At 33.6% G+C, this 25,640-nt stretch overlaps 1 protein-coding gene and 1 pseudogene across 1 annotated transcript; both read right to left on the minus strand.

The window, feature by feature from the left end:
* Nucleotides 1-1,681: 1,681 nt before the first annotated feature.
* On the minus strand, nt 1,682-5,994 carry LOC114721328 (protein DETOXIFICATION 40-like; annotated as a pseudogene).
* Nucleotides 5,995-19,334: 13,340 nt separating this feature from the next.
* On the minus strand, nt 19,335-23,672 carry LOC114721330 (protein DETOXIFICATION 40-like). The gene is made up of 7 exons (XM_028907152.1): nt 23,268-23,672; nt 21,605-22,236; nt 21,285-21,341; nt 20,532-20,770; nt 20,328-20,446; nt 19,718-19,804; nt 19,335-19,576 (listed from the first exon to the last, which is right to left on the minus strand). Exons 1-7 carry the CDS (start codon nt 23,628-23,630, stop codon nt 19,502-19,504), a joined length of 1,572 nt encoding a protein of 523 aa, XP_028762985.1. The 5' UTR covers nt 23,631-23,672; the 3' UTR covers nt 19,335-19,501.
* Nucleotides 23,673-25,640: the final 1,968 nt, after the last annotated feature.

Genomic DNA, 25,640 nt, shown 5'->3' on the forward strand with positions numbered 1-25,640 from the left:
TTTATCCTTAAATATACCTACTTGTGTTTTTCGTTCTCCTCTATGATCTCATTTAATATGGGAAAAGTTGAAAAAAAAGAAAACTTTCAATTTGGAAAACATTTAATGAGTTAACTATATTATTTTTAATACTAATGAATTAGTTAAAATGACTTATCTTGTAAGTTGAGCATAATTAATTAATTCTTGTTAATGGTGTTGTAATGGAGTTGCCCCCTTTCTAGAGAAGCAGATAATTAATAAACTCTGCTTCGGATTCATTCTGAACAATTCCATAAATATATAAATATATAGAAGTAATTGACTATAAATAAAATAAGAGAGTTGAATCTGGAATTGCACGCACAATCGCGAGGTTCATGCATATATGGCACTCTCTGGTCTAACTTCAAGCGCGGTGTGGTTTCATCTTTCATGCAACCCCACCATTCATTTCAACTCTCTCTCTCTCTCTCTCTCTCTCTCTACACTATAATATACTACATGTATGTGCATATATATAAATATATGTGCTTGGCTTCGCGTTGGAAGGCTTTGAAGTGAGGTGGACCGATGGGCTACTCTAACAAGTCAGCTCAGGGCATGTGTCTGCTTTAATGAAGCTGGTTGGTGTTGTAATTGTAATTAATATATATATATATATATATATATATAGCCCTCTTTTATTGATTTCTGAGTAATTAATTACTAATTTATCTCTCAAATCTATAAATAAGAAAGAGCGAGGCTTTAAATCTTTAGTCATGAATGACTCTATTACTCCCTCCGTTTTTTATTATAAGAGACATTTGATGCTTATGACATGTTCCTATATGTAAGAGACACTTAAAAGTTGCCTCTACTTTTTTATGTTGATTTCCTATTTTACCCATATTTATTGTCTCCAATTCACACTCTCTCTCCCTCCCACTTCTCTTTCTTTCAATAATTTAATTGTTCTTTCTCATGCTCTCTCTCCTTATTAATAAGGGCATTTTTGAAAAAAAGATTATATTTTTTACACATTGATTGTTCTTAACTAATTTTAACTGTTTTTTTTATCAACATAATTCAGTTATTCGTCTCTTATAATAAGGAACGGAGGGAGTAATCTACTCCTTGCGTCTTACTTACTGCAGCTTGATGCTGCTTCATGTCCTTTAAAATTATTTTTTCCTCGTCATTCCATGCATTTATAAGAAGAATAAAAGGCTGATTTAGTTTGGTGGCAAATATAGTTTACAAAAGGCCTTGTAGCTAGCTTACCGACTTGAAAGCTCTCTTTTCAAATGAGAGGTCGCGAGATTGATTTTACTTGTAATTTCAAGCTATTAATACTAATTGTTTGTTTAAATAAAAATAAAAGAAAAGAAAAATATAGAGCTTGTTTTGTTTTGGTTTTGCAAACAATTTTTTTAAAAAACAAAAAAATTAAAGAAAACATGTTTATTAATTTGTTTTTAATTGGTTGTTTACAAAAAACAATATTATGGTTTTGAAAACTAAAAAACCAAAATAATTTTTAATATTTTCTTCTCTTTTTTTTTGGTATTTTGTATTTTGAAAAATTGGAATTATTGTCAGTGACGGCCACCACTTCGCAAATGTAATTTTTATTTTTATTTTTAATGTGCTTTTCTATAATAATTATCCAAAAGATATGTTTTTATTCGTTTTATTCTCAAAACTTGTTTCAAAAAACAATTTTATAAAATTGTTTTTGTAACAAAAAAAACAAAAACAAACAAACGGAAAATCATGGAATCAAATGTCACCTCTCAATGCTCTCTCTTTGTATATACCCACTTTACTTCATTCATTTAAATTTAAGTGTCATTAAACCAAATAATTATATATTATTATGGAAGTCAACCAGGGCGCTGCAGACTCTCAGCGTCTTTCTGATCTTGCCACTTTGCGAACTCGCTTCTGAGCTTTGTCCACCTGTGCATTGTCCCCATTTTACATGAGTCATCCGTGTACTTATTGGGCCAAGCCCAATCATTTTGGGTTTTGAAGCCCAACAGTTTAATAATGGGCTTAAGAGAGTGGGATTTGGTTTTTTTGGGGGGGGGGTTGAAGGCGGTTACCTCATGATTCCAATCAGTGCGAGCAGTGATCCACAGCAGAATCAGAGTCTGCATCATAGTTCCACCGATCATGCCTGTCCATATTCCCTGCATGCATTTCATTTTCGCCATTCTTCATAACTTTCAAATCCAATTTGAAGGAGAAGCCAAGGGATTATCAATTCTTAGATGTAGGAATTGTCAGTAATTAGTTTCTAGGTGTAGACGCTGATTTTATTTTATTTTATTTTATTTAAAGAGACAGATACTAATAGCCTAAGATTGCTGATAAGATATCAAACTTGTGATATGTTTTTGTTCTCTTTCACGTGGCAGTTATTTTGTACCCTATATACTAAAAAGTCCTTTTTTTAGATAAAGTTTAGACAAGTTAGTTCTTGAGGGTATGTTTTAGGCTTAAAGAGTACTTACAGAAGTATTCATAGATCATGATTTCTTATTAATTAAACCATCTCTTATCGGTAAAAATTCCTTTTGAACAAAACAAAAGGGAATGAGAGTAGTACCTTAACGCCAAGGTTGAACTTGAAGCCCAAGAGACAACCAAGTGGAACCCCAATGACATAATAACAGCCCACGTTCACATAAGCCACCAGGGCTTGCCATCCACACCCGACAGCCACTCCTACACCATAAACAACCTTCTCTTTCATTTCATGCATCATTTCTCTCATCATCTTTAATTTCTCAATGAAGAGAGGAGGGAGGAGAGCTACCGGACAATACAGGCTGAACGCCATTGAGGATGAGGGTGATGACCAAGAAAGGGCAGAGATCAGAGACGGCCTCCGCCACAGTTTCGCCGTCGGTGAAAACATAGCTGACGACGTGGCGGAGAGCAAGCACCACCATGGCTTCTGTTACCGCTACCACCAACGACGCTATGTTTACTATTACTACTGAGAATTTTGCTGCCTTTGGATTCCCAGCCCCCAACTCATTGCTCACCCTCACGCTGTTATGTCCATGTGCCCACGTGTTCATCATCATTCATAATCATCCTACTCCTTTTAACTTAATTCATACTACCTCCCATCATTTTTATAAGATCCAAATAAAATAATCGAATTACGTGGTTTGAGAACTTTGTTAACATTAATTAAAAATAATAAATATATAAGGAATGTACATTTTTATTTTCCAAACATGCCAGGGGAGGTGGGGAGAGAGAAGTAAAAATAATAAATAAATAAGAAATTTACTTTTTAATTTCCCAAATATGCCCCTCAAGGGCAAGTGAGGCACTGAAATAGTGAAAAAAAAAGATGATAAAATAGAATATGTATGTCAAAAAATAATGCAATTAATTAGAAGTAAGTTCGATAAAAATCTATTTAATGTGCAGACAATCTCACAGAGCATTTTTTTTTTCAAATGACAGAATCAATTCAACAATTTGGACCTCATAAAAAGCATAAGAAGCAGTATTACATCAGCAAATTAAATATGACTCACCTTGCAGCTGCATTAAATCCAATTCCAATCTGAAGCAGTAGTCCTGTTATTGCCATGCTGCATGCCACCACATTTATTATAACCATCCATTACATCAGAAGTTCAGAACGCACATTTGCAAGTCATATTAAACACTCTCTTGGAGAAGAATTAGTTTAGGGATTTATTTTGATCCTAAGTTATTATTTTAATCTTTTTAGATTAATTATTTAATACTAGCTCCGGTCCTAATTATAAGACATTGTTTATAACGAGGACCAGAGGCAATAACTCCTAATCCTGAAAGGTAACTTTACAAAAAAAAAAAAAAGGCTTACCAAACAGAAATAGCATCAAGAGCAAGCTCAGAATCATCAAGCAAGCCAGTGATCAAAACCAGCACCTGAAAATACCAAATCTCGAGGCACAACATGACGGCGGAAGCTGCCGATAGCTTCGTAAAAGCCCAAAGCCCATGAAAGGCCTGCAAGCTAAGCCCGGTCCACGTATGCTTACACCTTCTCGACCCAACAATGTACACAAATTGGGCCACCACTATGATCCACCAAGACAGGCTCAACACCAAAGAGGCCCCAATCAGGCCAAGGCCCAACTTGAAGATCACCACCCAACTGAGCAGCACGTGAAGCATAAGGGTGGCCGCGGAAATGTAAGTACTGGGAGCCACAATGCTTTGCGATTGGAGAAACTTCTGTATGGGGAAGTTCACAGCATAAGCGTAGATCTGCGGGATTAGGCCATACACAAAGATGGCGGCCGCTGATGAGAGAGCCGTTGATTCGCCGATCAAGAGCAGAATTTGTTTGCTGAATATGTAAACCAGGGTTAGTGGAATCCCGGTTAGGGTCAGAACTATGATTGCTCTTTGCATGTACACACCAAGCAGCTCATACTTGTGCGCACCGTAGGCTTGCCCGCACAGCGTCTCCACCGCGCTTCCCATGCCCAACTGTTGCAAAACAAATTAAATATTATATCATTTTACCCTCACTAAAATAATACACACACACTCTTTAGTCCTGCATTTATAAGTAGAGAGTTTCTTTTGTCATTAATATAAATTATCTTTTTAAATTTAATATATGAATGTACAATTTTATTTTTAATTTATTATTATGTAGATTGATGATTTTTCAGAAAGCATGCTCCTCTTATTCTATTTGCAAGTTGGAGTGAAAGTGTGTACTTTTTCTATTTATAAGTCATATCATTAAATTTTTTACATAAATATATTATTTTACTTTTTATTTATTATTATGTAAATTGCTATTTTGTTGAAAAATATATATTGAATAGGGAGAAAGTTAAAAAGTTATTAAATTATTAAATAAAGTTAATGATGCTCATGATTTTCTTGATCCAAGTAACATATATTATATGTGATTTATAAATAAGACTAAAAGAGTATGTATCGAATAAGGATAAAATTAAAAAGTTATTAAATTTTAAGATAAACCAATAAAATTTAGGGTTTTTCTTCATTCTTTTGAAATAGCGCCCTGTTTATATCTGTAAATCACTTGTACTCTACTTTAACATATTAAGAAATGCATTAAATTTTTTACACTTGCCTATTTTAGGTGGTGAAAAAAATATGCTCCTGAGTTTTGCCTATTGTCTTTATTGTATTTGAAAAAAGTAAAATTAGAAAAAAGAAATTAATTATTAGTGAATTATATATATTTAGGAATAAACTTTTCTATACAGTGGTGTATTGAAAATTGCTTGCCAATACTAGAAGACCAGTTGGAGAAAAAGTAGTAGAGAGCAATTAATAGGCCACTTAAAATCAAAAGTGTCGGCACTTTATTTGTTCTCTTAAGAAAAGATCTCAAATTCATGTTTGGAAAAAAAAAAAGGTTGTATGGGGAAAGCCTTATGCAGTTATACCCATAAAATTTAATTTAGGGAGAATTCTACCAAAAAGAAATTAAATCGCCTATTAATCTTGGATTAATCAAGATCTTGTAAAAGTTTTAGAGAAATCGTTAGATACTTTTAAAAAAAATGTAAAATTTAACATAGAATGCCAATGAATAAAGGATTGGTGATATGTAGTAGGATACCATGAGGCCGTACGCGACGAGCTGAACGCCACTGTTGCCAAGGTTGGCGGCGGCATACTCGAGGTTGCCAAGGTGGCCGGCGAAGGCTCTGGTGGAACTTGACATGAGGTTGTTGATGAGGTAGACGAAGATGGCCGGAGCGGCGAGTGGGGAGAGCAGGCTCAGCTCAATCCACGTCGCCGATCGGAGCCTCTTGAGCCACGGCAGGCTGGTATCTGAGAGAACATTTTCCAGTCGAGAATCGACTATTAGTATGTGACTTCCTCCGCCGCTGTTAGCTTCTGCATGTTCCTCCTCACCCACCGGCGGCGATGAAGTTGAGTTCAAGATGGACCGGTGAAGGTCTTCTTCCGGCGACTCCATGTAAAGCTATATCTCCCAGGCAGCGAAGAGAAATGATGATATGCTTGTTTTCTTGTGACTGGTGCATTAAAAGCATGAAAGATAAAGGAATGCAAGTGATGTATACCCAAAAAAAAGTAATGCAAGTGATCAACAATGACCCTTTTTGGTCCAAATGTCAAAATGACCTGAAGAAAAAAATTAATATGGAAAAGATCTACGCTATTTTTACTTTTATTGCTTTGGATTCCTTATAAAAGAGCAAAAAATGACCAAAAAAATCATGAAAATTACGAAATTTCAAATAACATATTTTTATAAAAATATGTTATTATTGGTAAGTCAGTTGTTATCAAAACCTATTAAAGTATTATAATAAGTTTTGATTGAGGATTTTATAATTTTTATAACTTTATTTGTCATTCTTGGTAAGAAAGATATATGTTGTAAAAAAAAATGTTTAATTAATAGGTCTAATCAGCTATATTTAATTAATAAATGAGAACCACGTTCCTAAACTTTTATTTTACGAAAGCTCATCCATCACCACCACCTATACATTGATTAAACTTTTGGATTAAAATTATGATTAATTATTTTCTGAATTGATAATTACAACTTTATTTCTGTTCTCCGTTTTATTTTTTACAATTTTAGACTGCCTAGTATAAAAAAATGATTCTTAAATAAATAAATAAATGCATCTTAAAAGGAGAATATGTATTTATGTACTAATATTTAGTTCATCTTAAAACATGAATTTAGGAGGACTGGTCCAACTGGTTCAATAAGGGGAAGGCAAGGCGCCGCGTACCCACCATGTCTTGGGGTCGAATCCTGGGAAGTCTCTGCCTGGGGACGACTCTGGATTAGTCTGCATCCTTTGGATGTGGGATACCGAAGGGAAAAATCCAAAAAAATATTTAGTTCATCTCAAAACATGAATTTAGGAGGACTCGCCCTAGCTGGTTACTGTTTGCTGCCTCGAATTTAATTTGGCTACTCGTCACCTGGGTGGTGCATCTAAGTTGTCCAATTAAATTAAATTTAGTCTGATTAAATTAAATTTAAATAATCTAGGTTTAATATAATTTTATTTTTATGCATTTAATAATTTAATATTTAATACATAAAGAATGTAAAATAAAAATTACTCATCTCTTAATTACTCTCTTTCATTCTTATTATAAGCTTTAAATAATCAATTTATGTATAATGAAAAAATCAGTTTGTTCAAAGTAATATATAAGTAAGAAATATACTTTTATTTTCAAATATGAAAGATACAGTGGTAAAGAAGATAGAATAAATAATGAGAAAATTACAAATAAAGACTCCCTAATATGTAAAATTATGATTTGGGATCCTAAATTTAGAAAATAGCAGATAAGAACCCAATCTTATTTTTATAACTATGAAATCATGATAAAATGTCTGAAATACTCCTCAGTCAAATGATAAGTTGATTATGAGAAATGACAAGTTCACTTTAGCGAATAATAATTTCAGTAGACCAAATCACAACTTGGCTGAGGGTATGTCAAATAACGAGTTAACTATAAAAAATGATAAATTCACTTTAGCGAATGACAATTGCAATAGATCAGATCACAATTTGGATAAGGGACATTTTAGACATTTCACCCACATTTCACATTTGCAAAAGTGAGACCAGGTCCTTATTTGCTATTTTTTCAAATTTAGAGTCCCAAATTATAATTTTATATATTAGAGGGTCTTTGTTTGTAATTTTCCCATAAATGATTAAAGGCAAAATTAAAAAAATGCATTAAATGTTAAAACAAACAGAAATTGAAACTTATAAAATAGACTATACCCCTCTATAAATTTGAAGCTTATAAATAAACTAGAGGGAGTATTATTTTTCAAAAAAAAAATTATCAATCAAAAATTTTATATTTAGGATATTAAAACTACATTTAGATAATAAAAATTTCACCCAATAATAAGCCCTATGATAATACTAAGTATATTATATTTTGAAATTGGACTTCACACACCTATAGTATATTTTGTCAACCCAACCTATCCTTTTTGACGGCTTAGGCCGCATACACCCATATTACCTCTTCCCATATTTTTAATGATGCAATTTTACTTATAATATTTTTTTTTTGTAATTTTACTCATGGTCATTTTTTGTGTAATTTTGCATCTGATTTTATTTCTTAAGTGCATCAAAATAAAAAATATATAGGTAAAATTGAACCAAAAAAGATGATAGGTAAAATTACACCACTAAAAAAATTGAGGTATTAATGCATCTTAAAAACAAGATTAAGAATAAAATTACTCATTTACCCAAATAAAAAGTAGAGTCACCAAACTAATGCGTTTGAAATGTCGCTTTCCAAAACAGCCACGGCCAAGTGAGATAAGTGAGAAAGTTAGCAAGAGAAGGGGTGTGCACTTGAGCTCCTCAACTCCGGTAGGGGACCAAGCTTCCGATATACATGAAGAATCAAAAGAAGAAGATGAAATATTATGGAGGAATATTAAGCACATGGAAGTTGACATTCTTATGGATGACCCAATGTCTAGAATGGTCGAAGATAACTCGAACGCGAAAGATTAAGGGTCCGTTTGGATCAGCGATTGAAAAAGTAACTTATTGAAAAAGTAGCTTATGGAGAAGTGAAGTTGGTAAAAGCTAAATTGGATAAGCTGAATTGTATTTGGATTGGAGTTCAGAAAAGCTAGTTTGTAAAAGTAAGATTGGTAAAAGTTTGTTTGGATTATAGTTGAGTAAAAGCAAGTTTGGTTGTAAAATGACCACAATGGGTATGAATATATTCATGTATGTTTGTGTATATTACATTTACATATGGTAAAATATTAAAAAAAACCGTTAATAATAAAAGTTATTTATCATATGATAACGTTTTAGAAAATTGTGTTATATTAAAAAATTTGAAAATGCAAAAAATCAACGTATGAGGGAGAAGAGCCAGAAGGCAGATTTGGTATTAAATTTGCAATAAATGTTTCCAGGACTTTTTATTAAAGCAAACGCACGATTCCATAAGTTATAAGCTTCTCTTCTCAGCTTATGCTTTTTGCCGGCTTTTGACTTATAAGCTAAGTAGACTAAAAGCTTATCCAAACAAAGACAAATCACAGATCGGGCTTGTAACACCAATAAGCTCCTTTTAAGCTCCATAAACGCCTTGCCAAATAGACACTAAGAGGTGAAAAATGAAGCCAATGGAAGAGAGAGAACTGTTGATGCGTCGCAACAAGAGACAACTACACCTCAAAGGACACAAATTTCCTATAAAGCCTAGCTAATGGGAAAAGATAAGCCATGTGAGGGTGAGAAGAGCTTTAACAAGTTGATGCAAGAATGGCTTAGGGAGGAGGAAGAGACTGCTCCGAAGCTATTTGAAGAACAAAGAAAGATGGTGGACAGCCTACCTAGGCCAAACATGAACGATGATCGATTACAACAGTTATGCCTACCATGGAAGGACGCACTCATTATCACTCTACTGGGAAAAGAAACAAATCTGAGGATGATGAAAGATAGGATTTTCTGGTTGTTGAAATCCTCTGATTTTGAACTTATTGATCTTCCTAACAACTACTAAGTTTTCAGGTCGGTCAACAAGGTGCTTTGCAAGCAGCTCCTTTTCGATGGGCCATGGCTCATACAGGGTCATTATCTTGCAATTCAGCGATGGAGCCCCAACTTTAACCCATACTGTAATAGAATCAAGAAGGTTGCTATTTGGGTCAGAGTTCAAACAATGCCAATCTATTGCTACAATGAAGAGCTATTGTGGGAATTGGGAAATCTGATTTGTATGGCTTTGAAAGTAGATACCAACACTTTGGTTCAAAATAATAACAGCAATAACTCTGTTAAATGAGGGAAACTTGTAAGGGTGAGTGTTGAGGTGGATTTGAGCAAGAAGCTTTAGTCAAGATTTGTGCTGCAAAAGAAGATTTTTTTGGTTGAGCATGAAGGCTTAGAGATGATGTGCTTTCTCTATGGAAGATACGGCCATAAAGAGAAAAACTACCCATTGAATGAAGCTGAAAATACTGATCAAAATAAGCAGGAGAAGGGGCCACCAAAAAAAGCCAGAATGATGCCGGAGATGTAAACAAACGTTAGACAACCCTTGTTTAGCATGCTTGTAGCTGCATTTGACAAAGAATACAGTAAATGGATGCAAGCAAAGCATACTTTCAGGAAAAGAAACTAGAAAGGAGAGACAAAGAAGAAAAGCCAAATAAACAAGGGATGTGGTATTAAGAGTAACGGGAAAGAGAATAGTAATAGCTCTGGCACAAGATTTGACATTTTACAAGATACAGAGACCTCTGGCACAACCTTTAAAGGGAACCCCTAGCAAAAATAAGGTTCCTGCTACTGAGTGGAGGAAAAAGTAATCAAAGCCTAATATTAGGAACAATGACCAAAGGAAAAGCAGACAAGATAAATAAAAGCAAGAAAGTACTTTTGACATTGGCGAATGCAGTAGATTATCTAAGGGGCAAAGAGGATGAAAACAGCGGCCAAACGAAAGAGAACAGGCAGATTGATGTGATAGAAGGCATAGAAAAAGTGGAGACTAATTTTACTTTTAAAAACACTAAAGCCCATACAAGCCCAAGTAGGGATGCACTCGTGATGAAAGGAGGAGACAACTGGGCCAAAAAAGGACTCAATCCTCTAGGCCCAAAGTCATATCTCCTATTTTAAAAAAAGGCGAATGCTGCTAGAACCCGTAATTTGGTTTTTGGTTCCTTGAAGTCCCGTGGGTCAATAGATTTAACAAAGGAAGCTATTTTAGGCTAGACAAACCATGAGCCTAATGCTAACTCAACCTCCTAAACACATGGCCTACAAAATCTAGCACCAACCTCTGTGTTGAACCAAACAGATGTGGAGGAAATTATGACGCCAAAGAAGCCACCAGACCCTTCAGACATAACATGAAGACTTGTGTTTGAGGATGAAAACAAAAATGCCAATGAAACCAATGAATCCTGGTTTGAGACTGTTGATCATGTGAATAAGAATATGCAATGTGAAGAGGCCACCATCCGACTAGTGAATGAGATGCAATGATAGGTCGTCCTTCTACCTCTTATAGCCTCTTTTATGTCGATAAATATCCTTTCTTGGAATTATAGGGGAGCTGCTTCAAAACCTCTACTTGGAAGAATAAGGGATTTCTTAAGGGATAAAGAAGTACTGGTTCTAATCTTGATTGAAACAAGAGTTAGTGGTAGCAAGGCTGACAGTATAATTCAAAAATTGAGCTTTTCAAATTGGATTAGATTAGAATCTACTGGTTATGCTAGTGGTATTTGGATACTTGGAATGCGGATTAAAAATCAGTCCGTATATCTCCTCAACTACTAAGCTTATTCATACTGAGGCGTAAATAAATGATAACCATCAGACCTTTTAGCTCACTTGCATCTATGCTAAACCTTGTCTTTCTCTGAGGAAAATTTTATGGGAGGATTTAATCTCTATTAATGCCTCTATGAATGGGCGTTGGCTTGTTGTTGGAGATTTTAATGCTTACCTTTCTACTAAAGATAAGAAGGGTGGTTCAAGACCAAATCTTCAATCTATGAAACACTTTGGGGAATTTGTTTATAAAACACAGTTAATGGAAGTCAATATTGTTGGTGATAGATTCACTTGGGAAAGGAACAATTTGAAAGAAAAAATTGATTGGGCCTTCTCTAATTCACTTTGGAATGAAGCCTACCCCTTTACTAAAGTTTATCATCTACCTAAGTTTGGATCTGACCATTGACCTTTGCTAGTGAGAAGTTCCCCTGAAATGAAAAAGCGATCTACTTTACCCCCTTTCAAGTGTCAAGCTGCTTGGGTTTTAGAAGAGGGCTTCCTTGATGTTGTTAAAAAAGCTTAGAACCAGAATGGGTGGGGAAATAAAATTAATACCTTTACAGGAGAAGCTCCGAAATGGAATAATGAGAGAGTTGGCAATTTGGGAAGAATTTAATCTGAAGGATTAAATGAATTGATAGAGCCAGAGCCCAGAGAGATAATCAATACCTATCTCAAACAGAGCAGGAGCTATGATGTGAGTACAACAAGGTTCTTGCCCAGGAAGAGCCATTATGGTTCCAGAAATCCAGATGTAATTGGCTACAATGTGGGGATAGAAACAGTAATTTTTTTCACACCTCTGCCATCATAAATCGAAGGAAAAATTGCATTGATGGGCTGAAGAATATAGCAGGAGATTGGATTTTTGATCAAGAAACTCTTAAAAGTATGGCTATTCAGTATTACCAAGACCTTTTTAGAAGTGAAGAAGGGACCTTGCAATGTTTAACCACGTCACATGTCTTCCCGAGGTTACTAGAGAATGACTGGAATAATCTTTCCTTTAAAATCTATGATGATGAGATTAAATCGCAACCTGTGATATTGGAGGTTTTAAGGCCCCAAGTCCTGATGGTGTACAAGCCTTCTTTTATCGTGAATATTGGGACACAATGGGTAGTAGTGTTTGTCAAATGGTGAAAGATATTTTCAATGACCCTTTAAAGATCAGAGAACTTAACGACACAAATCTAGTGCTCATTCCCAAACTTGATAAACCGGAGAGGATGAGAGACTTTAGACCTATCTCCCTGTGCAATGTCAGCTACAAAATTGTTACCAAAATTTTGAGTAGGAGACTCAAAGGCATTATGGGGAAGTTAATTGGCCAACATCAATGTAGCCTTATTGCGGGAAGACAGAGCAGTGACAACATTATCATTGCACAAGAAGTCATCCATTCTGTGAAAAATAAGAAAGGAAATCAAGGCTAACTAGCAATAAAGGTCAACCTTCAAAAAGCTTAGAGTCAGCTGGAATGGTCTTTTATCCATGATATCTTGAGGCTTGTGGGCTTCCCAGAGAAAATATGTAAGGTGATAATGGAGTGTGTAGCCAATCCTTCTTTTCATATCCTTTGGAGTGGTGAACCGACACAGGAGTTTATCGCTACCAAAGGAATCCGACAAGGGGATCCAATCTCTCCCTACTTATTTACCTTGTGCATGGAAAGGCTAAACCACATAATTTAGGATGCAATATCAAAGGGATCTTAGGATCTAGTGAAACTCAGCACCACGGTGCCTCTAATTTCTCGCCTTTTCTTTCCAGACGATTTGGTTTTATTCGGTGCTACTTTAACCAACCAAGTAGAGGTGATGATGGACCGTATGAGTAAATTTTGCAGAGCCTCAGGCCAAAAAGTTAACAGAGCCAAGACGAAGGTGTACTTTTTAAACAATGTTCACTTCTCTCAGGCTTTGGACTTGAGTCAGAAAATGGGAGTGGGACTAATAGGAGACTTGGCAAGTATCTAGGCATTCCCTAATTCATAAGCGAGCATCCTATATGACTTTTGAACATATTTTGGAGAAAACTAGGAAGAAACTCTCAGGCTAGAAGAAGAAATGTTTGAATCTAGCTGGATGATTTACCTTGATTAAGTCTGTGCTCTCAGCGCTACCTGCTTATCACATGCAAACAATTCTCTTGCCCAAATTACTCCTTAGAGATCTTGAAAAGAGTAGTAGGAAGTTCCTTTGGGGTGAAGAAGATTATTTGAAAAGACTTCCCCATATTTCTTAGGATCAAGTTACGGAGGAAAAAAAGACTAGGGCCTTGGTATTAAAAATCTTTGTAGACAAAATGAGGCTTTTATTATGAAGCTTTGTTAGAAACTCCTTTGTGATAAGGAAGCCTTGTGGGTAAAGGTTCTGAAAGATAAATACAAATGTGGTAGAAATCTGATGTCGCAAGTAGTGAAGAGAACTAAGTCTTCTTTAACTTGGAGAGGCATTTGTGACATATGGAATACCTTCATGAAGGGGATTGGAAGTAAAATAGGGGATGGTAGATCTACTTCCTTTTGGCATGACAATTGGTCGAACTTAATACTTCTCTTATAGATTTGATTCCTGGGAGAGAAAGTTGGATTGATGAACATGAGAAAGTTGTGGGTTATATTAATCATTTGGGAGACTGGGATATACAGAAACTGGGCTTTTGGTTACCTCAAAATACTATTGAGCGGCTTGTTTGTGCACACCCACCTAGAGAGGAGAGAGGAGAGGATAAATACTATTGGAAGCCGTCCACTGATGGCTCCTTTTCTGTTAAATCTGCTTATCTTTTTCTTAATGCAGGTACACATCGGGAGGAAGATAGTGTGTGGAAGCTTTTGGTGGTGCCCTGTACCAGAAAAGATCAGAATCTTCTTTTGGCTTTTCTCACATGGCAGACTTCATACAGCAGAGCTTAGGCACAAGAGGGGCCTCCTAGAAGATGCAAAAGTCTCCTTTTGGCTGTCAGGCTATAAAGGATTCAATGCATTTGATTAGAGATTGTCCTAATGCTTTAAGGAGATGGCAAATTGTTGTTTCCTAGTCCTGCTAGGGATATTTTTCCTCCTTAGAGGGAACAGAATGGATTCACTGGAACTTGAAGCATGAAGCGGGAAGTAGTCTACTAAAAAACTCCAATGGACCACACTCTTTGGCTACGTTTGCTAGGACATTTGGACCGCTAGATGTAAACAGCTTTTTGGGGCGACGGAGTTTAGTGAGAATCAGAATGTCCAAGCGAGTTTTTTTAGAGCCTGTATGGATAATGATATAATTAAAGGTTGTGGCCTTTTCAGCAATACGAACAGGAGATCTATAGATCCCTCACCCCCATTGCAAGATTATATCACTTTGGAGGTAGATGGATTAGTCCTACAGGATGGAAGAAGTGGATGCGGTGGAGTGATTCAAAATAAAAAAGAACAATGGATCACATGATTCAGCTGCAAACTCACCTTAGTTCCTCCTGCCATTGCTGAAATTTTTTCTATTTTGTGTGGCCTTAACATTTGTTAGGCTAAGGGTTATAGATCGGTTATGCTTTATTCTGATTGTATTGAGGCGATCAATTTGGTTGTAAGAGGATGTGATGCTAATAATCCTTTCAGAGATATTATTGACAAAAATTGGTTAGCCTTACATAGGAACTTGCAGGTTATTGTAAGACACTCCCCTAGGTATAATTTGTCATTGGTTGATTACCTAGCAAAGGCGTCTCACCACATGGGGGCAAACTTTTGTATCCTTGATCAACCTCCACCTTTCAGGCAAGAGGGGGTGGTTGATAAGGGAAGTTAATTTTCTTGGTGAATCTATGTTATCTAATATTTATTCAAAAAAAAATGTGATTCAAACAACGTGAATGAAAGAGGGAAGTAAAGAATGTAGGCGATTTTAATTCAAAACAAACACTATTGTAAGTTGCTTTGAAAATTTATGTAGGAAAATTTTTATAAAACAAGTTGTAATTTTACGGAGCAATAAATGTGCTTACACCATCATGTTTCATGATGTAGAGACCCTTTTAACGATTCATAACTTGAAAATTTTAACCAATACAACTAATTCTTCAAATTTAACACAGCTCATAGACCACATCATGCACAATCCTCTGCTGATTCCTTTTTTTTTTTTTTTAAGACATAGACACCCATGAATTATGTCACTGGATCATGAATTAGATGCTTCAATAATTGGCCCATTTTGCTCCACTTGCTGACAAAATGTAAAAGCTGAATCGAACAAACTTTGCTGTTATCCCATTCTAAGGCTGTGTTTGGGTGACGTTCTAAACTATGGTTTGGGGACTCAAACCATGGTTTGGAGAATAAATCACCCAAACACCCACTCAAAAATCAAAATCATGGTTTTGGCTCCAAAACTATGATTCTGAAAAAAGCAAAAAATTTTTGCTTTTGGAGAAAAAAGGGAGAGTGTGAGAGCCTATAGGATATGTATCATGTTATTTTTTTTATAAACATATTTTTTTATAAACATATTTAATCTTATATTTTATAAATATATATACATATTAATTATTTATTAATTATATTATCTTATGTATTATTAATTATGTTAATAAAAAATATATTATTAACAATTTTATTCCTTCAAATTAAAATACATTATAAAATCTATTTTTTCTGTAATTATCATATTAACTTATGTCTTTTTTTTAGTAATTTGTATATATAAAAAGTGCTTCTGATAACAACTATCCAAACACTTTCACTTCTCAAAATCACTTTTTCATAAAATCTATTCTTTCCAGAATCTATTCTTCAGAATCACTTTTCTAAACCACGGTTTGGTTTCATCCAAACCCACCCTAAAACTCCACTAACTCGTGCATCCAATTCTAAAGCAACAAGCACTTGAGAATTTATATTCTCTATCTTGAATTTTTTTAATTATCTATTCGGTGTCAATTATTATTTTTAAATAAACAGATAAAATTCACGAGATTTGGATGTTTTCGTACGTGAGACCTATTTAAGTTATCAAAAATACCCAAGTTTTTTTTAACCTATTATCTCACATCCAATTACATATAACCATAACTATGTGTTCTGTTTTTTTCACGTAAATTTATAATCAAATAATAATATTTAAAAATAGGGCATGTGATTATGTACGAGGAAAACATATGAATCCTTGGCGGACAACATAAATATATGTTAATTAAAATTAAAAAAGGATTGAGGAAAAAGAAATGGCCAGTATATTAAATACTACTCTTCTAGTCCTAAATATAATATCTTTATACACACTAGTATAAAAGTCTTATATTTATAACTGGAGGAGTAATATGTATTAGCTCATCATTTCATAAAATCAAAGCACCTTGCAGAGAATAATACAAATGAGGGTCGCATTTATTCTTTTGGCTTCTATCATCTGAAGTGGCCTTATCCTCCTTGTCCTTCTTGTCTTCCCACGATACTAATCGATTCTTTGACTTTTCAACCTGTACAAACCACACTTGTCAAGTTTTAGTAATTTATATTTCCATGTCTTCACTCCATAAAATTTTATTCATTTATGCATTTTGCATTCGATTGTAATTGAAATCTTTTTATATCACTCAGATATATAAAATTAGATATCAATCTAAGCCTTTTAAGGGAAGCCAATAAATAAACTAATTGCATGGTTTGTGAAATCAGCTCATCATATCATGACTAGTGTTGTTGATATTTTATCTTTCACTGAGTTTAATTCCTTACATTGTAAGAGGCTACAAGTAAACTTTTTTCTTTTGTTTTTAAAAGCAAAAAAATGATACTCCTCCCATCTATAATATAAGAGCTACTTAATTAATTGGAATATAATAAAAAATCAAATAAATTAGTTAACTATAACAAAAACAACTTCATAATTTCCCTAAAATACCCTTATGTGACACTATATTAGATATCATTGTATAATAGTTGGATAATCAGTTTGGAAAGAATGATAAATATATAAAAGATAAAATGCATTGAGATCTTATATTTATAATCAAAATTAGCTCATCAACTAGTTTTTATATTAAGGATTGAGGATTCACACAGACACTCTCTCCCTCCCTCCTTCCTTCTGATCTTATTTATAATGCAAAGAAAAAAAATAATGTTTTTTATGTATTTATAAGTCACATCATTAAATTTACAACATGAATATATTATTTTACACTTCTTTCATTATTATGTATATTGTTATTTTTTTGAAAAGTGCATATATTAAATAGGAATAAAATTATAGAATTGCTAAATTTTAAGGCAAAGTTAGTAAAATAAGATTTGGTTTTTTTCTTGGTAAAACATATTAAAAGTTACTTATAAATAGAATTAAAAAGGTGTGTGTAATCTTTCTTATCTAATGTGTTTTTCCCCATGTGTTTGTCTCTCTAATTTAATTTATTCACTAAAAATTTTGATTAGGAAATTAAGTTTCATTAAAACTAGAAAGTTGTATACTAGATTAATTACCTCTTTAATCCAATCAGTTCGGCAAGTGACCCAGATGAGGATCAACGTCTGGATGAAAGTTCCCCCCAATCATTCCTAACCATATTGCCTGCAATAATATATATCCACAAAACAAGTAATTTTATATTAATTATATTAACTCTATATATTGATATTTGTGTGTGCGTCTAATAATTATTAGAGTTTAAATTAAAGAATGGTGGAAGTTAATTAATTACTCCTCCAGTCCTTAATATAAGATCCAATTGTTGAGTTGATTTTGGTCATAAATATAAGACCAATTTCTCATATTTATCAATTTTTTCTAAATTACCCCTATAAATACTCCCTTAACCATAATCAAGTAGAAGTGAAGGAGGGGTATTAAGAAAGATGATTATGGTATTTTAGAAAAAACGTGTCACTTTTTTTATAATTAACTAACTTACCTAACTTTCTTAATCTAATCAAATTAGTTAAATGGGTCTTATATTAAGGAATAGAAAAGTATAAGAACTTGTTTGACTTTTAATTTAATCATAAATATAAGACTCCAATTCACTATATCTTTCATGTTTATTTATTTTTTTCAAAGTAATCCTTGTAGTAGTTACACATGTTAAATGTTTTATCAAATGGTAATTCTAGCTAATATAAATGATTAGCAATGGTATTTTAGGAAAGACAATACCTATTTATAACAAATAATTAACTCAAATAATTTTCTTAACCTCTCCAAATTAATCAACTAGGTCTTATATTAAGGATCGGAGATAATGTGTGTATATATAGTCCTCTTTTATTGATTAATGAGTAATTAACTACTAATTTATCTCTCAAATCTATATACTGCTAATCAAGAAAGAGCTAGGCTTTAAATCTTTAGCCATGAATGACTCTATTTACTCCTTGGCGTCTTAGTTACTGCAGCCCGATGCTACTTCATATCCTTTCAAATTATTTTTTTCCTCATCATTCCATGCATTTATAAGAAGAATAAAAGGCTGATTTAGTTTGTGAGAAAATACCATTATCAATGAGCAAATATAATTTACAAAAGGCCTTGTAGCTAGCTTACCGACTTGAAAGCTCTTCTTTTCTTTTAAATGAGAGGTCGCAAGATTGATTTTACTTGTAATTCCAAGCTATTAATGCTTGCTTGTTTAAATAAAAACAAAACAAAAGAAAAATGTAGCGCTTGTTTTGTTTTGTTTCGAAAAAAAAATTTTTAAAAACAAAAAAATTTAACAAAAACATTTTTGGCAATTTGTTTTTAATTGGTTGTTTAAAAAAAAACAATATCATGGTTCTGAAAACTAAAAGACCGAAACAAGTTTTAAATATTTTTTTTTTCATATTTTGTACTTTTTATGTTAAAAAATTGGAGAAACCTTCTTCTTTTCTTACCTACCGCCTGTCACGTATTATTGTCGGTGACAGCCACCACTTCGCAAATGTAATTTTTAATTTTTTTTAAATGTGCTTTTCTATAATAATTATCCAAACATATGTTTTTGTTTGTTTTATTCTCAAAACTTGTTTCAAGAAACAATTTTATAAAATTGTTTTTGTAACAAGAAAAACAAAAAACAAAAACAAACAAACGCAAAATCATGGAATCAAATGTCACCTCTCAATGCTTTCTCTTTGTACATGCCCACTTTACTTCATTCATTTACATTTAAGTATCATGAAACCAACTAATTATATATTATTATGGAAATCAACCGGGGTGCTGCTCATTCTCAGCCTCTTTCTGATCGTGCCACTTGCGAACTCGCTTCTGAGCTTTGTCCACCTGTGGATTGTCCCCATTTCACATGAGTCAGCCGTGAACTATAGGGCCAAGCCCAATCATTTTGGGTTTTGAAGCCCAACAGTTAATAATGGGCTCTAGAGAGTGGGATTTGGATTTTGGGGGGGGGGTGAAGTCAGTTACCTCATGATTCCAATCAGTGCGAGCAGTGATCCATAGCAGAATCAGAGTCTGCATCATAGTTCCACCCATCATGCCTGTCCATATTCCCTACATGCATTTCATTTTCACCATTCTTCATAACTTGCAAATCCAATTTGAAGGAGAATCTAAGGAATGATCAATGCTTAGATGTAGGAATTATCAGTAATTAGTTTCCAAGTGTATGTGCTGATTTTTTTTAATTATTTAAAGGGACAGATACTAATAGTCTAAGATTACTGATAAGATATTGAATTTGTGATGTGTATTTGTTCTCTTTCGCATGGCAGTTATTTTGTACCGTATACACTTTTATAATTCAGGGAAAACAATAGATAGAAGAATTTTACAATTAAAAAATTCTTCTTTTTTGGGTAAAGTTTAGGAGAGTTAGTTCTTGAGGGCACGCCTCAGGTTTAAATAACGCTTATAGAAATACTTATAGATCACCCACAAACAAAATTCTCACTGTTGGCAGTAGAATTTGAACTTAGGATCTTATGAGATATAAGCTGACTTCTTACTAATTAAACCAATTTTTGTCTGGCAAAAAAATCCTTTTGAACAAAACAAAAGGGAATGAGAGTAGCACCTTAACGCCAAGGTTGAACTTGAAGCCCAAGAGACAACCAAGTGGAACCCCAACAACATAATAAGAGCCCACGTTCACATAAGCCACCAGGGCTTGCCATCCGCACCCAACAGCCACCCCTACACCATAAACAACCTTCTCTTTCGTTTCATGCATTCTTGCTCTCATCATCTTTCTCAGTGAGAAGAGGGGGAGGAGAGTTACCGGACAATACAGGCTGAACGCCATTGAGGATGAGGGTGACGACCAAGAAAGGGCAGAGATCAGAGACGGCCTCCGCCACAGTTTCGCCGTCAGTGAAAACATAGCTGATGACGTGGCGGAGAGCGAGCACCACCATGGCTTCTATCACCGCCACCACCAACGACACTGTGTTTACTATCACTACTGAGAATTTTGCTGCCTTTGGATTCCCAGCCCCCAGCTCATTGCTCACCCTCACGCTGTTACATCCATGTGCCCACATGTTCATCATCATTCACAATCATCCTACTTCTTTAAACTTAATTAATATTACCTCCCATTATTTTTATAAGATCCAAATAAAATAACCAAATTACGTGGTTTGAGAAATTTGTTAACATTAATTCAAAATAATAAATATGCAAGGAAGGTATATTTTTATTTTCTAAATATGCCATCATTTATATAAAAGAGGTTGAGAGAGAGAGGGGTAAAAATAATAAATATATTTAAAATATACTTTTTAATTCTCCAAATATGCCCCTCAAGGGCAAGTGAGACATTGACATAGTGAAAAAAGAGAGAAGATAAAATAGAATGCATGTTGAAAAATAATGCATTTAATTAGAAGTAAAATTGATAAAAATCTATTTAATGTTCAGACAATCTCACAGAGGATTTTTTTTTTTTTCAATGACAGAATCAATTCAGTAATTTGGACCTCATAAAAAGCATAAGAAGCAGTATTATATCAGCAAATTAAATATGACTCACCTTGCAGCTGCATTAAATCCAATTCCAATCTGAAACAGTAGTCCTGTTATTGCCATGCTGCATGCCACCACATTTATTATAACCATCCATTACATCAGAAGTTCAGAACCCACATTTGCAAGCCATATTAAACACTCTCTTGGAGAAGAATTAGTTTAGGGATTTATTTTGATCCTAAATTATTATTTTAATCTTTTTAGATTAATTATTTAATACCACTTCCGGTTCTAATTATAAAACATTGTTTATAACGAGGACCGGAGGCGATAACTCCTAACCTTGAAAGGTAACTTTACAAAAAAAAAAAAAAAAGGGCTTACCAAACAGAAATAGCATCAAGAGCAAGCTCAGAATCATCGAGCAAGCCAGTGATCAAAACCAGCACCTGAAGATACCACATCTCGAGGCATAACATGATAGCGGAAGCTGCCGATAGCTTCGTAAAAGCCCAAAGCCCATGAAAGGCCTGCAAGCTAAGCCCGGTCCACGTATGCTTACACCTTCCAGACCCAACAATGTACACAAATTGGGCCACCGCCATGATCCACCAAGAGAGGCTCAACACCAAAGAGGCCCCAATCAGGCCCAAGCCCAACTTGAAGACCACCACCCAACTGAGCAGTACGTGAAGCACGAGGGTGGCTGCGCAAATGTAAGAACTGGGAGCCACAATGCTCTGCGATTGGAGAAACTTCTGTATGGGGACGTTCACGGCGTAAGCGTACATCTGTGGGATCAGGCCATACAGATAGATGGCAGCCGCTGATGAGATAGCCGTTGATTCGCCGATCAAGAGCAGGATTTGTCTGCCGAATATGTAAACCAGGGTTAGTGGAATCCCGGTTAGGGTCAGCACTATGGTTGCCCTCTGCATGTACACACCGAGCAGTCCATACTCGTGCGCACCGTAGGCTTGCCCGCACAGCGTCTCCACCGCGCTTCCCATGCCCAACTTTTGCAAAACAAATTAAATATTACATGAACATACAATTTTACTTTTAATTTATTATTATGTAGATTGATGATTTTTCAGAAAATATACTCCTCCTATTCTATTTGCAAATTGCAGAGAAAATGTGTACTTTTTCTATTTTTAAGTCACATTATTAAATTTTTTATATAAATATATTATTTTATCCTTTATTTATTATTATATAGATTTTTATTTTGTTGAAAAATATATATTGAATAGGGATAAATTTAAAAATTTATTAAATTATTAAATAAAGTTAATGATTCTCAAGATTTTTCTTGATCCAAGTAAAATATGTTAGATGCGACTTATAAATAAGACTAAAAGAGTATGTATCAAATAAGGATAAAATTAAAAAGTTATTAAATTTTGAGATAAAATTAATAAAATTTAGGGTTTTTTTTATTCCTGTAAAATACAGCTCTGCTTATGTATGTGAATGACTTGTACTCTAGTTTAACATACTAAGAAATGCATTAAATTTTTCACACTTACCTCTGTTAGGTGTTGAAAAAAATATGCTCTGGAGTCTCGCCTATTTTCTTTATTGTATTCAATAAAAATAAAATTAGAAAAAGGAGATTAATTATCAGTGACTTATATATATATATATATATATATATATATATAGGAATAAACTTTTCTATGCAGTGGTGTATTGAAAATTGCTTACCAGTACTAGCAGAGTAGCTGGAGAAAAAGTAGAAGAGAACAATTAATAGGCCATTTAAATTAATCAAAGGTGTCGGCACTTGTTTATTCTCTTAAGAAAAGATCTCAAATTCCTGTTTGGAAAAAAAAAATTGTATGGGGAAAGCCTTATTCAGTTATACCCATACAATTTAATTTAGGGAGAATTCTACAAAAAAAGAAATTAAATGGCCTGTTAATCTTGGATTAATCAAGATCTTGTAAAATTTTTAGAGAAATCGTAAGATACTTTTTTAAAAAATGTAAAATTTAACATAAAATGCAAATGAATAAAGGATTGATGATATGCAATAGTATACCATGAGGCCGTACGCAAAGAGCTGAACGCCACTGTGGCCAAGGTTGGCGGCAGCATACTCGAGGTTGCCAAGGTGGCCGGCGAAAGCTCTGGTGGAACTCGACAAGAGGTTGTTGATGAGGTAGACGAAGATGGCCGGAGCGGCGAGTGGGGAGAGCAGGCTCAGCTCAATCCACGTCGCCGATCGGAGCCTCTTGAGCCACGGCAGGCTGGTATCTGAGAGAACATTTTCCAGTCTAGAATCAACTATTACTATATGACTTCCTCCGCCGCTGTTAGCTTCTGCATGTTCCTCCTGACCCACCGGCGGCGATGAAGTTGAGTTCAAGATGGGCCGGTGAAGGTCTTCTTCCGGCGACTCCATGTAAAGCTATATCTCGCAGGCGGCGAAGAGAAGTGATGATATGCTTGTTTTCTTGTGACTGGCGCATTAAAAGGATGAAAGATGGGGAATATAAGATACAAAGGAATGCAAGTGATGTACACGGGGAATGAAAAAAAAAAAAAAAAATGAAATCAACAATGGCCCTTTTTGGTACCAAAATATCAAAACGACCTGAGGAAAACAATTAATATAGAAAAGATATATGCTATTATTACTTTCGTTGCTTTGATTCCTCATAAAAGAGGGGGAAATGACAAAAAAATCATGAAAATTACAAAATTTTAAGTAATATATTTTAATAAAAATATGTTATTATTTGTAAGTCAGTTGTTATAAAAACCTGTTAACGTACAATAACGAATTTTGATCTAGAATTTTCCAATTTTTACAGTCTTTATTTATTTATTTAAGAATCATTTTTTATACTACGCAGTCTAAAATTATAAAAAAAAAAACGGAGAACAGAAATAAAGTTGTAATTATCAATTCAGAAAATAATTAATCATAATTTTAATCCAAAAGTTTAATATGGATGAGCTTTCGTGTGGTTCTCATTTATTAAGTAAATATAGCTGATTATGTATTTATGTACTAATATTTAGTTCATCTTAAAACATGAATTTAGGAGGACTTGCCCTAGCAGGTTACTGTTTGCTGTCTCAAATTTAATTTTGCTGCTCATCACCTAGGTGATAAGAACCGAATCTAAGTTGTCCGATTAAATTAAATTTAAATAATCTAGGTTTAATATAATTTTATTTTTATGCATTTAATGATTTAATATTTAATACATAAAGAATGTAAAATAAAATTACTCATCTCTTAATTACTCTCTTTTACTCTTATTATAAGCTTTAAATAATCAATTTACGTATAATGAAAAAAATCAGTTTGTTAAACGTAATATATAAGTAAGAAATATACTTTTATTTTCAAATATAAAAGATATAGTGTAAAGAAGATAGAATAAATAATTAAAGACAAAATTAAAAAAATGCATTAAATGTTAAGACAAACCCAAATTAAAGCTTATAAAATAAACTATACCCCTATATAAATTTGAAGCTTATAAATAAACTAGAGGGAGTATTATTTTTCAAAAAAAAAAAATTTAAAATTATCAATCAAAAATCTTATATTTAGGATATTAAAACTACATTTAGATAATAAAAATTTCACCCCAATAATAAGCCCCATGATAATACTAAGTATATTATATTTTGTCAACCTAACCTACCACTTTTTGATGATATTTAGTGGTGCAATTTTACTCATAATATCTTTTTTGTCATTTAACCCATGATCATTTTCTGTGCAATTTTGCATCTGATTTTATTTCTTAAGTGCATCAAAATAAAAAAAATATATAGGTAAAATTGTAACAAAAAAAATGATAGGTAAAATTACACCACTAAAAAGATTGAGGTATTAATGCACCTTGAAAACAAGATCAAGAATAAAATTACCCATTTATCCAAATAAAAAGCAGAGTCACCAAACTAATGCGTTTCAAATGTGATTCAAACAACGTGAATGAAAGAGAAAGTAAAGAAAGTAAGCGATTTTAATTCAAAACAAACACTATTGTAAGTTGCTTGGAAAATTTATACAGGAAAAATTTTATAAAATAAAGTTGTAATTTTTTCATATCGTAGCGATCTTAAATACAAGGTTTTTAATTCTAAAATTGCAGGTGATCATTTTAAGAAGCAATAAATGTGCTTATACCATCATGTTTCACGATGTAGAGACCCTTTTAACGATTCATAACTTGAAAATTTTAACCAATACAACTAATTCTTCAAATTTAACACAGCTCATAGACCACATCATGGACAATCTCCTACGGATTCTTTTTTTTTTTTTTCAAAGACTTTGACATCCTCTTATTATAGGTAATTTTGTTCAAAACATTATCGAATACTAAATATGTGTATGTTTTTCAATAAAGATTCAAATATTATCTTAATTTGTTATACTCCTCTGGTC

Source organism: Neltuma alba, unplaced genomic scaffold, assembly GCF_004799145.2.
Source record: "Neltuma alba isolate B1F8T4 unplaced genomic scaffold, ASM479914v2 tig00012028_pilon, whole genome shotgun sequence".
Classification (NCBI taxonomy): Eukaryota; Viridiplantae; Streptophyta; class Magnoliopsida; order Fabales; family Fabaceae; genus Neltuma; species Neltuma alba.

Coding starts and splice junctions, on each gene's coding strand:
- LOC114721330 (XM_028907152.1), bottom strand. CDS start 23,630: ATGGAGTCGCCGGAAGAAGACCTTCACCGGCCCATCTTGAACTCAACT. Junction 20,771..21,284: donor GGATTTAATGCAGCTGCAAG/GTGAGTCATATT, acceptor TGGATGTAACAG/CGTGAGGGTGAGCAATGAGC. Junction 19,577..19,717: donor GCACTGATTGGAATCATGAG/GTAACTGACTTC, acceptor GACAATCCACAG/GTGGACAAAGCTCAGAAGCG.